General features: G+C 35.6%; 1 protein-coding gene across 20 annotated transcripts in view; it reads right to left on the bottom strand.

Annotated features, from left to right (window-relative positions):
* Positions 1–5336: 5336 nt before the first annotated feature.
* Positions 5337–18882, bottom strand: part of CREM (cAMP responsive element modulator) — a 62929-nt gene continuing 49383 nt past the window's right edge. For 5 of the 20 annotated variants that reach the window (XM_036758785.1, XM_036758794.1, XM_036758791.1 and 2 more), the window contains 2 exons: positions 13832–13988; positions 5337–6151 (listed from right to left, as the gene is read on the bottom strand). In XM_036758785.1, the coding sequence (XP_036614680.1) occupies positions 6007–6151; positions 13832–13988 (302 nt within the window). In that variant the 3' untranslated portion in view covers positions 5337–6006. Of the gene's footprint in view, positions 6566–13831; positions 13989–18882 lie in introns of all 20 variants that reach the window. The other 15 variants (XM_036758789.1, XM_036758788.1, XM_036758784.1 and 12 more) reach the window with 6 other exon arrangements.

Genomic DNA, 18882 nt, shown 5'->3' with positions numbered 1-18882 from the left:
ATCTCAAGCATGCAGAACGGCTTAACTTACTCTGGGTGGATACCACCTAATTGAGCTTTTTGGTGCAAAGTTCTCCACTTCTTGTCTTTGTCTAGAGATATGAGAGTAATTGTTAATATGTGATTTGTTCTGCCTTTCCCTAGGTCAGCTTCACTGACTAGACTGAGTCAATCAGAACTTCCTTCTGTTTTGGACCCTCAGATCTTCTGCCATGACCTGATGGCAAAAGCATCAACTCCAACAGAGCAATAAAAATATGAGTGTCACAGTCCCTACCCACGGTACCCTCCAAAGTCCTCGAGAGCAGGGAATAGGTTGTTTTTTCATCTTTTTACTTTCATGATTTTGTAATTTTCTTTTGTATTCCCAGGGCCTGGTATAATGCTTCACAGATAGGTCCATAATAAATCTTGCTGAATGAACATGTTCCAGTAAAGAAAAACACACAGGTTACCTGTAGCAGAGCTGGCCCACAGCTACCACCCCAGTGCAGGTCCTCATTACATGTCAAACCAGGACAATGGCAATAGCCTCCTGGGTTAGTCTCTAAGGACATGTCTTAGACCTCCAGTCTCCTTCAGGCTCTAAACCACTTGAGGAGAGGGGATGTATTATTTTCATTTTTTCTCTCTCAGGATTTTTCATAGAATTAGGTCTTTCATTAACATTTGTTGAATTTAATTAGATGGTCAATATGCCTAACTTTTGTGATTCCACTTGAGAATATGGATTAAATCTGTGAGACTAGACGTTAACCACCTTGACTTTCATCATGGAGCATGAACTTTCACATGCTGACAGCTTTGTCCCTATACCTGCTTCTTGGGTGGACACAGTTAGGAAAACATGTGTGAGTGTAGCTCAGGGCCTTGTCCTGGGCTTTCTTCTCTCTGAATGATCTTATTAGCTCTCATGGGTTTAATGATAATTTCTAGGCCAGTGATTTTCAAACCTACATATCATCTTTCATGTTGACTGCTAAACTTCTCTGGTCTCTGCTTGGATGTCACACAGGCAGTTCAAATTCAACAAGTCAAAAATGGACCTCATAATATTTTGCCCCCAAATCTACCCTTTCCCAAAGTTTGCCTACTCTTGTCAAGGGCACCACTATATTCCATTCACCCTAGTTCAAAATCTTAAGAGTGATTGCTCCCATCTTGTCTCCACCCTCACACATCTAAATAGTTCCCAGTCTTGTTGATTCTACCTCCTAATCTCCCTTATCTGACCCTTTTCCTCTACTCACACCAACTACCCTTCTAGTTCAAGGTCTCATCACCTCATAACGATTATTTCAACAGTCTCTATTAGTTTCCTTGCCTTCAGTTTCTACCCTCCTCCAATCTACAACTACTAAATTGGTATTACTAAAGCACAGGTCTGACCATATCGTTCCCCTCCTCAAGAATCTTCACTGGCATTCTGTTGCCCCTACAATAGGATAAAAACCTCTGTCTGGCATTTAAAGTCTACAGTCAGGCTCCAAACTATACTTCCTGACTTATTTCACGAGACCTCCCCCCGCCATGCACACACACACATTATTCTACTTTCTAGCCAAAATGGCCTACTGGTTATTGTTCCCTGTACAAGACATTCCATTTCCCCTATTTCTGAACCTCCACCTCTTGGAATTCCTATGTCCCATCATCAAGGTTCATTCTTCAAAAGCCGCTGCCTACATGAGGCCTTTCCCTATTCCTCCAGTTTTTAGTGTTTTTCCACCAGCAAATTAATATTTATTTTGTATTCCCTTGGGTGTGTGTAAATTTATGTGTGTTGTTTATGTATGTAAATCATATGTGTGTTGTTTCCTCCAAGCGGAATGCAAGCTTTGGAAGGCAGGAGTATATACCCAGTACTGAGCACAGTTCCTGGCACAAAGCAGTCAATGTCTATTGAATTGCATTAGAAAGCACAAAAGGGAAAGAAGTGTGATGACTTTCTGGCTCAGGATTATTATAATATTTTTGTCTCTATTCTACTACAGGGAGGAGCTAATGGCAATGCCATTATTTCAGAGCAGGGTCAAGTCTCCTACCATTAACTTCAAGCCAAATAACCTTGAACATGGGTTATTTACATAGGAAAGAGGAAAGCCTGAGTTATAAGTCAACAGTACTTAATGCCAATGGCAGAGGGAAAACAATTACCCAATAACACATGGCAGTTCAGTGTTTTATTTTTTTTTCTTTGAAGAAATTCAAGAATCCTTTCTGCTGTGGTTGATTTCAGGGTTTTTCCAAGTTAGGACTGGCTCAGGATTAACATCAGTGGCATTTTATTTGAAATAAGACATATTCTAGCACCAAATATATTAATTAGCTTTGCAACTGATTTTTTTTATTCCTTAAATAAGATTTAACCACGATTTTATGTAGCAGGCATTACCCTGAAAAGATTGTCTGAAGTGTCTTGTCACAGATAAACTATCAGTGAGGCATTTCTATATCTCATGATAAAATAGATCCACAAAAAGCAATGTTGTGCTAAGTAAGAATGTTTTTGGTTACAATAATACATACAAAACTTATCAGATGCAGCAATAGTCTAAGAGTTTTCCTTGAATATATTTTAAAATTTTATAGAAAAATTCCAAGCATGCAATATGAAAATGAAAATGTCACAGATGAGGTAAGCATAAAGCATGGGTAAAATTCTCTTAAGTTTACTTACTTGAGTTTCTTTAAGCAAATTTAGGTCTTTGCAAAAGGTGGTATGATTTACTAAGGTATTTCAATGTTCACAAACTCCCTGGAATACTCTTTTCTCAATTAAAATTTTACCTTTTCCTCAAGGTCCAGATTACCCGCTACCTCCTCTATGAAACTTCTGATTATTTAGGTCCTCACTTATCTCGCACTCTTAGCAACTTATAAAACACAGTTTACTAGATGAAGTCTGCTTGTCTTGTACCTAAGGTTAATTAATCTCTTTTGCAGCTGGATTATATACTTCTCAAAGGCAGGAAGTATATTATACTTATTTTTGCATCCCTCTCAGCATCTAGTAGAATGATGGTAATATACAGTAGGTTTTTAGATCTACCTAATAACTGATCGATTGAAAAAGGGACAAAAAAAAGAGGATGCTCTCGGCAAAGAGGAAGGTTGTGAAATCAGGTCTGCTTTTGCTCTGATGGCTCCATTGAGTCATTTTCCTGCCACTGACCTTTCAGTGTGGACAACACCCTCAACTCAATTCTTTGTGTTCTGCTTTCTTCCATCTATTCTCAAGTTGGAAGATTCATTCACTTTAAGAGCCTCAATATCACCTCTCTGGTACAGAAATCCAGTTCGATATCCCTTTCCATCATATCTGAATTCCAGAACTACATTTTTAGATAACTATTGGATATTCTCCCATGTTGTATGAATCTTGCCATCTCCCCAAATTCAATATATTTAAAACTAAAATATACTTTCCCCCTTTTCATTTGGGTTGTCTTTCCAACTTTCCTATTTCTGTCGATACCCTCTTATATCTCTTCTCCTCGCTTCACACCACCTTAGTCCCCACTTTCCTTAAATCTTTAAATCATCATTTTTTTCTATCTTTTGCCCTCACTTATCAGTTATCCCTCATCCCTATTCATTCTTCCTTAGAAATATTGTTCAGATTAATTCCTCCTTCTCTATTACATGGCCATACTCTGCTATAATCAGTTTGGGACCTTCACCACCATGTAATTAGATGACTGCAATATCCTGATTTATTTTTTTATATCAATACTGCTGCCAGACTTGCCTAAAGCATTACCTCATCACTATCCTTGTTTGCAGACTTCTTTGCTATTGTTTATTAAACAAATTTTAATTCATTAGCTTGAAATTCAAGACTCTAAATGAATAGGCACCCACCATACAAACTTATCGATCACAACGGCTCAACACAGACCCACTATTCCAATCTGACCCATCTGTGGGCCATTCTCACGTATATCTCTCGATTTACCCGTGTTCAGTCTTCTACCTTAAATGTTTCTCTTCCCCTCTCTTCATTAATTCAAATTAAATCCCACAGGTTCTTCCCTTTTAAAAAAAAAAGCTTTCCTTAAATACCTACTTAAATGATCTAAAATTCAGTTAGAGATGACTTGTTTTCTTCTTATGAGATCATCTCTTTCCAGTTCTATGAAAGAGTCTTCTACTTTTTCTATATTTCTATGAGTGCCTACCCCAATTATGGGCACATAGTAGACACTTAGTAATGTTCAATTAATGAATGAATGCAAAATACTCTCCTTTTCTTCACCTGAAAATTTTGGATTTTCTTTTCTTTGCTCTTTCTTCTGCTTCTTTCCTCATCTTATTTTTCTGCAGAAGAAAAGACAAAAAGTTTGATAAGGTTACATGGTGAAGTGGGGCAGAAAAGACTATATGGGAAAGAACAAGTTTTTCTAGAGAATACATTAATAACATCTTAATTCTCCTACTTCGTGGAAGCTGGAGATATATAACATGGGGGAAAATGTCTGAAAAGAGCAGGAGAGTAGTAACAGGAAAGGAAAGGTACTCTTTCTGGGTATGTATTAATCACTTCTACAAACTAAAATTGGGGTGATGTTTAACCAAGGGAAAGCTGCCATAGCCATTTTAAAATACAAAAGCAGACAAAATAGGCCATTTATTAAAAAAAGGTTCTTTATCCTGGGAAAATTTTACTTTTTGCTTGAGGAGATGATATATAGAGACAGGTAGGGGTTTAGTCCTATAATCTGAAATGGCTATTTACTAAAAACAATTTTTTAAATAAATGAACTGGGTAGCAGGTGAAATGCAGACACAAACAACCTATTATTACAAAACTATAGTCTTGATGTAGTGAATTTTAAATCTTCTGCATCTAACCTGTATGCATTGAAATTTAAATATTTCCTAAATATTTCCTTCAAATTGCTTTAGAAATAACAATGAAAACTGCTTGTTTAGGGCTGCTTAAACTGATAGCAAATATTCAGGTAAGTGGCACATTAACAAGAAATCTCCAAACCTTTTTCACTCTCTCCAGGAAAAGGCCTATTCCACAGCACACATACACACATAAATATGTGTATATACATGTATGTACACACACACGCACTCATACATACAAACACATATAAATTCTTCACCACAGATCTTCTCTTCTGTGAGTAAGCTCCACAGGTCTGGATCAGATGAGACAGCTCAAACAGTCCCAGGGTGAAGATCTTTGAACCATGTAGAAATAGGTCAATGTGCTTTGAGGTGCAGATGTTCGATTTTGGCAAGAAGTACTTAACTCCTTTCAGAAGTCGAAAATGTGTTGTAAGATAAGTGTTGATTATGTAACATAAAACTGACACTAAAAACTTCTGCAAGATCTTTTATATTACACTGTAGATTAAAAACTGTAATAAGTGTTTTCAGATATTTAAATGAGCACCAAACACTACAAAGTGTAACCAACATGGTTCTATTAAAAACTACCTTCAACCATGGCATTCAAGGACAGCAATACAATATTTTCTTCACAAAGCAACTAATATAAAAATCTGAAAAATGCCATAAATTCATTTATGAGCTACTATTCTCATATAAGTATGTAATCAGAACATACTTTCTATTAACTACTTCCTGAGGTATTTTTGGTGGTTTAATTTTATTGTACTGTTGGATGCATTATCTCTGATGATCCTTTCCTAAAATGATTTTTAAAAGACCTGCAAAATATTTTATTGCGTAGGACACTATTAGTGACACAAAGAGTGGAAACTGCAAATATGTGGCAATGGAACAAGTCTTACAAATATTGCATTTTAAGAATTTGTTACATACATTTTTTACAGTTTGTCTCCTTTAAAAAACTGAAGTTACAGCTAAGAGTCAACGAAGTACAGTAAAGCATTTCAGGAATGTTAGAAATTAATAGTATAAGATGAATGATACAAAGGAAAAGCCATAATTCTTGCCGGCTATATATTGTATTGCCTTCAAAAGCAACTGTACATGTTGTAATCAGTTCATAGCGTAAATATTTCTACTAATCTGTTTTGGGAGAGCAAATGTCTTTCAAGGTTTCAAGTTCCTCTATAAGCTTCTTGTTCTGAACTTCCAGCACTGCAACACGACTCTCCAGACATTTTACATATTCTTTCTTTCGACGTCGACATTCTTTAGCAGCTTCCCTGCAAAAAGCAGAAGCAAAAAGGGCAAACAAAAAACCATTTGCATGCTATTGGCAAACAGACTGAAGAAAGCTCGGTATAACTGTGTGATCATGGTTGCATTCCAAATTTTGGAACAACACTCCCAATTCAGTTTCAAATACTAAGCCAAACTGGATTCCCAAGGGTCACAAGTGTCCCTTCCACAAGTCCACCTGGCAATTTGTAGAATTGCTGCATCTCATGCCTTGATTAGAGTTCACAGTAAACAAGGTCCAAGTCAAAGACAGTTACTCTGCTTTATGGCAATAAAGATCTTTGAGGGCCTTGAGTTCCTCAATGAGAGTCTTGTTTTGGTTTTCAAGAACAGCCACACGATTTTCAAGACATTTGACATACTCCTTCTTCTTCCTGCGACACTCCCGAGCAGCTTCCCTGGAACCAACACAAGGCAAATGACTACAGGAACAACTCCCAGCACAACAAAGAATGGCTCAATGAACTGTTCTTCTGCCCCCCAGATTCAACAGCCACTCAAACCTGGTACTGATTTGTACAAAACCATACAACAATTACAACCAAAAACATGCCTTTTATAAATGACTGTAATACAACAAACAACTAACATTCAATTTGCCCAGCATCTGAGTCAAAACTGGGTTTTGACAGGATATATGTTCCATAATCACAGTGATCAGATCAATGAATTGCTTTTCTGTCACACAAAACAATAATACCACATTGCCAACTGCATTTCTATATGTAACATTTATATTTCCTTTCAATTTTTCTGATTATTTTTATCCTCCAGAAACCTCATAATTCTATTATCCTGAACTGAATTTTACTTGACCAAAAATGCTTAGAAGAATTAATCTTCAGAAAACCTTAATAAAGCACCATTAGTGGAGGTTTTGTCTTAACACTAAAATCTAGGCAAAACAGATAGGATTCAACTGCCTTTATCAAAAGATAAAGTTTTCCAGCTGCAAAAGACAACATGTATAAGACAAGTCACATAAAGTACCCAAGTGAAAGGGCACTACTACGAAAAATAAAAGAAATAAGGAGTGCACAGAATGAAACACAGGGCTCATCACCCTAGGCAATTTAAACACAAGACGGGCAGAAGAGCAAAACAACATAGAAATATGAGAGGAAAGCTGCCAAAATAACTCACACGGGAAGGTCATAACTTTTTTCTACGATGACATGCACTTAACATCCATTATACTTCATTTAAAAGCACCAGAGGCATCCATGAAGAAAAGCAGCCAAAGCAACAAAACGAATAAAAAGGAATAATTATTGTGAGATTAAATTGGTTATTTTCACACACAATGGCCACCAAAAAGTAAAGAATACAGCCAAAATTCCCTTTTGGGGATGGGTTAGGGAAGCAAATATCACACTTAACTCCTTGCAGTATAAACCCTATGATAGCAAATTTTTCTGAAATATTACCCTTCTTCCTTTGCAAATCTAACATATTAACAAAAGTGTATCCATCTTAAAATAACCTTGCTTTCTGGCATAGCTATTACACTGCTAATTCAGTCCACCTTAATAAGACAACTTTTGAACTATTTTTATTTAAGAAACAATATCTGGACAGTTGTGCCAAATGTATAAACTAGAAACTGCTTACTCTAACAATAATTAGAATTACTTCCAAACTTTAATTTGCTGTAAATCTAACCCAAAGAATAATCCTTTAAGGATCTAATTTAAAGACTGAATTACTAATTGGTGAATATTTCTGTTTCAGGCAGGTAGACAGTCTCTCCAGAGGAATCATCAGCTAGTACCCTCAATGAAGTACACCAAAAAGAGTAGTGCCTACTTTCTAGCTAAAACCAATAAAAGCACTATGTCAAAAGTTTTCAGTCTTCTCAACTGGTTAGAAGAAATCAGAGAAAATTAGATTTCATCTAATAAAAGATGCAATTAATGTAAATGAGACACATTGCTAATTTTAAAAGAAAACCAAGGTTATTCAAACATTTGCCAGTTTTAAAAGATTTTCCAACTATCATCTCTACTGGGACTAAAATTACCTTAAGAAAGTCAAAGTTTTCATGGCATATAATTATTTTAACAATTACAGATCTGAAATAAAGTTAATTTAATAATGTGAATTAACAAGAATGGAATTTTGAAGCTCTTACATATAGTTCGGTAGGTTTAAAAAACACAAAAACCAAATGTATTTCCTTTTTTTCTTCTATATACCCTTGTGATCCTATATTTAGGAGAGTCAGAATTTCCAAGCACAAAACTTTTAAATGATCTCACCAGTAGATAGTACATATCTAAACAATGCTTAGATAGGGAAAACACCTGCTATGTCTATTTATAGCTAGCCCAACTTTCACACACTGTATGTCTATATATCTCTGAACCTTTGCCATCTCCTCTTATTCAAGAGAAATACATGGCAAGTGTGGATGGATGAGAAAACTGGAAGAAATAAAAAACTGACCTTAGTTTAGTATAAAAGTAGATGTAAAAAAAACTTGGTGGGAAAAAAATCACAGGAGTTGGGGGAAGGGAGAGCAAGAAGGAGAAAAAAGGGAAAAGGTTCTGAAGAGATCTTAGATTTGGATCATGAAGTACAAGCCTATCATCTGAAAAGGTCTATATATGATATATGTGTGCATACACTCTGCAGACCTTCTAAAGATCTTCTGGCTCCAAATCCAGAGCTCCGTGATACCTGAAGTGAGTCAGCTTGATTACAATACAGGTAAGGCCAGCATAAGCTGGAGGATGCTTATGGGACAGGATTTCAGGAGGACTGACTGAAGAGGCCCTCATATAAAAAGTGTCTCTTCCTCTGGCCTCATTGATACTTACAACTCCATAATGAATACCAAAACTACAGATGCTCCTGGGAGCTTTAAGATACTAAACTCTTCAGTCTGACTGAGTCTTGTATCTCAGCATGAAATACAGTGACTGGTACACATAAGGTGCTTAAAAAATAAATGCTTGATGACTGACTGATTTATCTGATACTTCAGGAAAACCTCAAGAATTAATGAATAAGGGAATGAGCTAACCATTAAGGTAACTAAAAAAGAAAATACCACCTCATCTTTCTCAAATTCATAAGCTTCCATGGCAAATACACAAAAAACTCTCTCCCAAAATGTTCCCAGGAACATACTGCCTGGAGTTGTTTCTTTTTACTGCTGAAAGGTTTAGGGTTCTAAAAACAAACATGTAAAGTGCTGAGCAAAACAAGTAATGGGAATCCTCATTCCCCCTCAGGGCAGCTGAGTGGTACCGTGGAGAGAACTCTGGCCCTGGTGTCAGGAGGATCTGAGTTCAAATATAGCCTCAGAAACTTAGCAGCTGCAGGGCCTTGGGCAATTCACTTAACCTTGTTTGCCTCATTTTCCTCATCTGTCAAATGAGGTGGAGAAGGAAAAAGCAAACCACTCCAGTATCTTTGCCAACAAGATCCCAAACGGGGTCACGGAGAATCAGATAAAACAAAAATGACTCAACAACAACAAAGTCCCTCCTTATCCCCAAAATGTACTACAGACCACCTGGACAGGAAGACAAAAGAGATGAGGGGGTTCAGGAAACAGGTCAAGAGACTGGTGCACTGAGCAGTGAAAGGAGCCATGTCTGTATAGCCACCGGAGCTGGTGCACTTGTGCTTATGTTCCCACTCCCTCCCTCTGCCAAAAGCAGAGTAGAGAGTAAACATTTTGGCAGCAAATATCCCACATTTTGAAAAAAGAATAGAATGGAGTCTCAAAAGTTATGTGCCAATGAGCTTGACTTCAATTTGTTATAAAATTCTAGAACACATTCTCAAAGGAAAAGTTAATGAAGATGACAGAGAAAAAGAGTGGTAAGCACAGAAAGTCAGCATGGTTTTGTGTCAGTGACCATGTCAGACCAACCCCTTCCCTTTGTCAACAGGGTCACTTGAGGCAGACCTGGGGAGCTCCTGCTGAGATTTTAAAGAAAGAATCTGGCCAAGTCTCTCATGTGGTTCATTTGGTAATGAGAGAGAAATGATGAGTGCTAGGCACTCTCTGAAGGAGGGTTCCAATGGAGTGCCCCAGGAAGCTCTTCTGTTTAACATTTAAAAAAATAATCTGGATAAAGGCAGAGATGGTAAGTTTATCAAATTTGCAGATAACAAAAGGCTGGGAGGGCAATCCGGGTTTCAAACAGGTATTAAATTGGTCTGAATAATATAAGATGAAATTCAATTTAATAGGAATAAGTGTAACATTGTACATTTAGATGGGGGAAAGCATGGCTAGTTCATGTGAAAAAAAAATCTGGGAATTTTAGTGGCCTGCAAATTTAATGAGTCACCACCACTATGATAAAGATAGCCAAGAAGGCTCATGCAATATTAAATTGCTTTAACAGAGGCACAGTTTTCTAGAACAAGGAAATGACAGTCCTGTCATATGCCACCCTAGAACCTAGTTCTAGTTACCACATTTAATGAAGGAAATTGCTATGCTCAAAGTATTCAGGAGAGCAAGCAAGATCTCAAAAAATGCTTTCATGCCACTTTAAGAACAGAGTGAAGGCATCTGGGATGCTATTTAGCCTAAAGAGAACAGAACACATGGAGGGGGAGGAAGGGGAGAGAAGGACATTGTAGCTATTCTCAAGTATTTGATGTGCAGTCACAAGGGAGACAGATTAGATTTCCTCTGCCTGATCCTGGACAGCAGAATTGGGAGCAATGGATATAAGTTGCAGAGAGACAAATTTAGGCTTGAGGTAAGGAAGAAGTCTTACCTACCAGAACTTTTCAAAAATGGAGATGGAATGGGGTAAATCAGGAAGTGGTAGGGGGGTTCATTTATATGACAAAATGAAATATAAAATAAGTTCATTTGTACATTTAAGTCATCACTTTGTCTAATTATCTATGGATAATAAAATGTAGCACTGCCATATTTCTTTCATGCTTTGTACAAGCTATTAGAGACCAAGGGACTATTTTAAAAAAATTGTTAGCACTCTAGCTAAGTGCTTTGAACTATATTATAGATTCACAAAATAGCCTTATAATCATAATACTTTGTAACATGTGCATCAAATGACCACAGAATTATGTTACTCATATCTTCAAGGATTCTGACAATGCCATTTAAAAATCAATCAGCCAACAAGCATTTATTAAGCATCTACCATGCTCCAGGCACAGTGCCAGATGCTGGGGATACTAAGGAAAAAAATGAAACACTTCTTGCCATCAAGAAGCTTACATTTTATCAGACAAGAAAACATCTCTCATCAATAAGTATGTAAAGAACACATTCAAAATAAAACAAAGCAATTCTGTGAGGGAGAGCACTTGGAACAGAGGGGAAATCTGGAAACAGAGAGCTGAAGGGAACAGGAGATCTTAAGAGGAAGAGCTCAAGGGGGACTACATTCCAGGCACGAGGCACAGCCAGTGGAAAAGTCCAGAGAAGGGAGATGTGTCAGGAACAGCAAGAAAGAAGAGAGGGTTTGGAAGGGAAAGAGGAGTTCTATTTTGGACAGGTTGAGTTTGGAATGTTTGGGGGATACCCAGTTTGATATGACCAAATAGCAGTTGATGAGGAGGCTAGAGGTCAGGAGACAGCACTAGGGGTGGATACACAGATCTAGTAGACTTGTGCAAAGAAGTGATAACTAAACCCATAGGACCTGATGAAGTCACCAAGAAAAATAAAATACAGAAAAAAGAGGAAAGAGCTAGGACAGAGCTCGAGAGTCCCCACCCCACCTGGAAGAAAAGGACATGGTGCAGAATTTGGACATGGAGGAGGAGAACAGGTAGAAAAAGACAGGGTACATTAAGAGAGGGGTGACCAACAGTATTAATGCTGCAAACATCAAGAAATGAGAAAAGGCTATCGGATTTGGCAATTAAGACATTATCTGTAACTTTTGGAGAGAGTTTTGGTTGAATGATGAAGTGAAAAGCCAAATTACAAGGGGTTACAAAGTAGGTGAGAGAAGAGGAAGAAGGGGAAACAAGACAGACTTTTCTTTTTGGTTACTACTACTCTCCCTTTAGAGATGGGACAACAGCTGGTAAGGATATTATGATTTTTTAAGGATAGGGAAAATCTACATAAGAAAAAAACTAGCACATTTTTAAGTCAGGTCATTCACAAAGTTAACTGTGACTTTTTGATTAGGTTTATTCAACTCTTTAGGCTTTTTAACACGTTCAAATCCTGGATCCCATGGAACCAGAAAGATATTAAGATTCTAGTGGGCAGGTCTGAGTTTCCCAATGTGGCAATACTTGTTCTAACATGAAAATAATAAGACAGGGGTCAATCAACTATTCTAGTAGCATATCAATTTGTAATAATCATTTTACACCAATATATTAAATAGTGCTACTTTTGGTCAATAACTACCACCACCAAAATGTAGGTAAAAACTTTTTACATCTCATGTTTTTATGTCTATTACTATTGTAAATCCAAAATGTCATGAAAACTGTAAGCACTGCTATTACAGTTTCACATATTTTTAAGTGTGTCCAAGCACCAAATGGAGGGCACAATTTCTAGACTGACTAAGTTGACTCCTCTAGAGTCTAAACATACCCCAGGGAGCTTCTAACCTGAGTCTCAAGGCAATTCTTTACAATCTATGATTATAGCTAAAGTGCTAATCAGAATAACCAAAGCCTTGAGCTGCCTCTTTAAGCTTGCAGGTGCTCACTATAAACAAATGCCTGTATTTAAAATTATCTGGGTCCCCTCTGAGGAGCAACATAATATAATAAAAACTGTCCAAAAGTTTCCTGGGCTGCTATTTTGATCCTACAAGAGTCTACTTCCCACCCTACTATTATGTTAAAAAATTAACCAATAAAATTTTTAGAATTAGAAAAGATAAACCAATATGAACCAATACATAACAAATAAACTTTTCAAATGTTTCACCTAAACTGAGAAAATATTTTCTCACCTAAATGCACTGATGCTAGAGATAATTAATCTGTTTATAGTATACTGCTATATTAATATAAAAATATTAAACTATCATGTTCTTTGGAAAATGAACACACTAAAAACATTCCTTTAACAGATGAGAAAACAGTAACAGCTAAAAATTATGTAGCACTTTAAGATTTGCAAAGTGCTTTACAAGTATATTTGCTCATTTGATAACCTCCCTCCTTTCTCTACAGAGACAGGGGATGAGTATGAAACACCACACAGACTGCCTGACTGACTGAGTTGATGTATTTGTCACTTTTTGCTTAACTACATTATTTTCTCCCTCTTTTTTCAAGGGATGGTTCTCTGAGAATGGAGAAATTCATATTTGGAAATCAAGGTGACATAAAAATAAATTATATTAATAAAATCTTTAAAATAAAAATTTTTATAAAGAAAGTTTCTCATCAGTTACCATGAAGAAAAAGTGACTGTGAAAGCAGTAACTGAACATTATCCTTAGCAACAATCAGGAATGTACCTCCTGCTGATCTGAATATAGACCAATCTGATTTTCATTGAATTGTGGAACAAAGATTTATGCAAATGTCACAGAACACTTACTACAGTAGTAAGATATTTTCAAAAACTAAAACATTTTGAAACAAAAACAAAAACTTCTACCAGAGAAGTTTTAGAAGTTTCTAGCAGATAAACTTTTGCTTTTTTGTAGTAGTTGGAAATTTTCAGTGAAATCTCTTACCTATTTTTCATAAGTCTTAATTCTCGTTTGCGGGTTGCCTCTTCTGCTAGTTGCTGTGGACTGTGCAAACTTCCTGGAGAGGCTGCCATTACGACTCCCTGTGGCAAAGCAGTAGTAGGAGTTCGGATCTGGTAAGTTGGCATATCACCAGTAGCTGCTGCAATAAAACAGAACGTTATAAATTTTATATAAACAACTCACAATTTTCAGCTTCACATACCTCAATGAAATGGATGTAAACATCAAAACTTCTTTTACAAATTATAAGGGGCTTTTGTTAAATCAAGGATAGCTTTGTCACAAATGATGTCACAGACGTATGCTTTGTCAAATGAAAATTAAGACAGTTAATCCATCTGACATACAATCTTAGTATTATACAGTACCTTCTCTATTCTCCATAATGTTTTAACCATTGCCTGGAGTTTTAGGGCTTAAGAAAGTGCATTACTATTTTAGTACTGCAAAACACTAATTAAAGAGAAAGCTAATCAGACTCTTCAATTAATAAACAAGAACCTTGCACTTCACTTTTAGGAAACAAGTAGTTCATATCAGAAGTTTAATGTATACACGCACACACGTATTACGTACATATGTGTGTCAGCATGTGTATGTGTGTATGTAAATAAAATAACTTCACATAGGTTTTCTGGGCCTCACTTGTTCATTTGGAAAATGCTACTGGACCACTGGATCGCTAAGATTTCTTCCGGTCCTAAATTCTGTGAATCCAACTCAGTTTCCAATAAATTCATCAGATATATCTAAAGCATGCAAATCAAATAATATTTAATAAGTGAATAAAAAAATGAAAGAAGTAATAATAGCTTTGGGAAAAAGTACTGTATAATGAAACTTCATGATGACCACTACCCTGGGGGGAAAAACTCTGTATAATCAAAGATTATGCAAATCAAAGATTCATTATGTTCTACTTATTAAGGTAAAATGTATGCTAATACCTTTTAGATACTATTTCAAAATAGGTTAAAATAGTTTTCTGCTTTTCAGTTAACCTTCCAATTCACCAATATGGAACATCTACACATCACCAGCTATTCAATTACCTAAGGTTTTACTTTGTGCTAAAGAGAACCCTGAAAGAGTTCATGCGCCTCACTCAGAACCAGACATATTATGAGGAAGTGAGCGAGGTACTACAGAAATTTACTTTAGCACAGTTTAAATAGGAAAAAAAAAGTTTTCATCTACACCTGCTTTCCTTTAAATATACTTTTATAAGTTTGTTTCTTTCTTAGATTCGTCACACAATTCCTAAGATGCATGATGCATTATGAGTCAAGCTATAAGTACTTATTTCAAATAAGTCTTATTTTTAAAGTTTTTACATATTATAACATAGGTGAATTTTAGAATGAATTCTTTTAACTATAAGAAGTGCCACAGTTAAATGATCTGTACTACAACATGCACTGTTCTTTCTAATCAATAGATGGTCCTAGAGTAGACTGTATGGCCAGCTGCCACCTTAAGAACTTTTCGTGAGGCATTATCAGTGTACATTATCACAAGAGCCTTCAGTCTCTGTGCTACTGCTGTTAGACCCTAGTCCAGGTAGTATAACCTTCTAATTTAGATAACAAATTCCATGGGGACAATGATTATCTTCTTCATAAAGATGATTCCCAAAGAACCTAGTATATTGTTTCACATAAAATGGTCTGTCAAAAAATACTGAATGGTGGCTTCCATCAGGAGAATAATATGATCAAGATTAGGAAGTTATGTAAGAAGGAATTAAGGGCAGAGAATCAGGCAACATGCACTGATACCTACTATGTGCCAGGCACTGTGCTAGGTGCTAAGAATACAAAGAGTGAAACATTCCTTACTCTCATGAAGCTTACATTCTAAAGGAAAACTTGTTTTGAGGGATCCAGATAATCGATTCTTTAAGTAAATCAAAGAATCAGAACGTTACAGCTGAAAAACTGATCATTAATTCCAATTCTTCCATTTTACACAGGAAGGAACTTGGGCCCAGAAAAGATGAATGATTTGCCCAGTGTCCTATCATGTTGGTACAGAGCCGGAATTCAAACTGGAGTCTGCTAACTCCAAATTTACTCTTTACTTTCGTACTCTTTCCACCACCCCACGAAAGTATACAACTAAGGTTTTCATTAGTCATCTTCACTTTGCAATATTTGGGATTACTTCTTTTGGTATTATAGACCACAGTTCAAAGAATCTTCAATCTTCAGGTATACTCTGTTGTCTTTACTGAAAATAGTCCTATCTTTCACTACCACCCACTGAAAGGATGCTTACCTATGTAAATAAACTAAATTAATATAGTATCCCCCTGTCCCCTTACAAAACCAACCTCTATCATTTTCAACTACTGTGTGCTCAAATTACTTTATTATGATAAATTTCACTATATCAAATACTCTGCAAAATAGGCCATTATATGAACATAGGAGCAGTTGGAGAGGGGCATAATAGAATATATAGAGGGCAAGAATTGGAGTCAGGAAGACTGGATTAAAATTCTACATCTGACACCTACTAGCTGTGTAGTTAAGGGCAAGTCACATAATTTCTTAGAACTCTGAGCAATTCTTTGAGACTATAAATTAGACAATTGCCCATTTCTACTCGTGGATATCACAAGTTCCATACACCAATGAAATAAAAAGTCTGGAATAAAAAAATGATCCCCAAATCCAATTAGTTGAGGCTTGAAAAAAATTTTTGTTAGAGTTTTTGTTGTAATATGACTTAGTGTCTATACAAAAAAGAAAAAAAAATGTGTTTAAGATGTAGGGGCAGGCAGCTAGGTGGCGCAGTGAGTAGAGCACTGGCCCTGGAGTCAGGAGGACCTGAGTTCAAACCTGGCCTCAGACAGTTCACACACACTAACTAGCTGTGTGACCTTGGGCAAGTCACTTAACCACAATTGCCCTGCCAAAAAGCAAAAAAAAAAAAAAAAGATGTATACAAAAATATTTTCTATATAGTTCATTTCCAAGTAGGTAAAAACTAACCAAAAAAACTGGCAAATGCCTAATGAATTCAGAATTTCTGGCTTCTTCCCACCACTATTTCATAAAGTAATCTTTAAAAAGAATCTTTGGGGAAAAAAAAGAATCTTTGGGAAAATATACACACTTTCTTAACAATATCAGCAAATTCCATGGAAACTATAATAAATGCACTTGTATACTGTTCTCATAGCCGTACTTGGCAAGATAGAAATGTATCCTGTAGTTATACATAAAATTCATACTGTATTTTCCAATTTTTCACGGAAAATTTCCTTAACTTGGATCTTTAATCTAATGCTTTTTATTGTAAACTCTAAAAGAAAATGTACCAAATTGTGGTGTAGAGAATATAATAATAATAATGATAAGTTTCTCTCAAATACTTCCTCTTCAGGGCATATAGGATAAGGGATAATTAACATTGAACTCTATTTCTTTTAAGGAAATTACTGTCAAATTACATTATTTTATCTACAATATGCTGTTAGCCAATTTCTCAAAAGAATGAGAATATACAAATATGATAAGGATCACCTATTCTTTTTTACAACTTAAGATCACTTTTAAAATAACTAAGAAAGTTAAGAATCACAGAAGACCAACTGGGAAGTAAAATAAGCAGAAATGGAAAAACATGAAATGTCATAAAAGGCACATTCTGAAAGATTACTAAGATGACCAATTTATTGTTATTACAAGTGACTATTTACTGACTCTCTAGTTAACACCTAAAGAATCATCCTCTAACCAAGTTTCCCATAACATCTGGCCCACAAACCAAGTCATTATAACAGGATAATGCTTAATTAGTCAATTAATCCAACCTGAAAATATTTCAATTAAATGTTTATCATTTTACAAAAGAAATATTATAAAACATTTTAAAGGCTAACAGGAAGTTATTAAAAAGGTATTTTCTTATTTGTTTAGCTTTATGTTCATGAGGTACTTATTAAATAAGGAGCTATAAAATTGAAAGTTAGCACTTTCAATCACATAAACATGAAAAATGTCCATTACTAGTGCTGCTATTCAAAGTTATATAAAATGCTAAAGAAATTGTTTTAATACACCAATATAAGCTCAGTAATATCTTCCAAAATACCCCAAAGCATGAATAGAAAATATGCCTCAACTCTTTAGAACAGGGAGTCTTAGCCAGGGATTAATGACCTTAATCTAAAAAAAAAAATATATATATATATATATATATACACACACACACACACATACATATATGTATATAGCTGCATTTCAACATAATTGATCTTTTGCAATCTTATGAAAAATATTCAGAGGGCTAAAGGCTTCACCAGACTGCAAAAGGGGTCCATGACACAAAAAAGTAAGAACTTCTGCTTTCGAATAATAGCACCTTTCAAAAGCTCCATTTTTTGTATGTCTTATGCAATGTGTAAATAGTACTAACACTAAAACAACATTTTCTTAATGAACATGTTTCATGTGAAGAAACAGTGAGGCACTGTGGTTAGACAGCTTTAAATTACAGTTCAATAAAAAAAATTGAGGATAAAGAGTAAAAAAATTGAAAAAATAAATTTTACTCAGGTTCTACTGACAGTTTACATATTTTTAAAAAAACCTAAAACAATGTATATCCTAAAATAAAATACAGTACATGCTACTGTTCTAGAAAGGGACTGAGCTGAAGTGACTCTGAGGTGTCAAATCAGTGTTAGGTCATCCTTCACAATTAACTCATTCTAGTCACATTGTGGGGTTTAAAAAAGCCAGTATTAAACATCCAATGTTTTATCCAAGTCAATTTTTGTTTAAATAATTTAGTAAGTTAATTTCTCAAGATTAATATATCAAAAATATTTTTAAAAACTATTGAATAAATATTTTCTCAAAGGCAAGTGGTACTACAAAAGACAGGGAACAAACCCAAACCCAACACACAGTATTTCCCTCACTGAGCACTAGAGAGCACCCCAGTATTAGTAGGTTCTTATATGGCTGTTTAAGAGAAGATACACAATCTATATATAGTTCCCTCCTCATAAGGCACGTGCA

The sequence above is a fragment of the Trichosurus vulpecula genome, chromosome 5 (assembly GCF_011100635.1).
Source record: "Trichosurus vulpecula isolate mTriVul1 chromosome 5, mTriVul1.pri, whole genome shotgun sequence".
Lineage (NCBI taxonomy): Eukaryota > Metazoa > Chordata > Mammalia > Diprotodontia > Phalangeridae > Trichosurus > Trichosurus vulpecula.
Note: the sequence above shows the minus strand (reverse complement) of the source record. Positions and strands in the feature narration are given on the sequence as shown.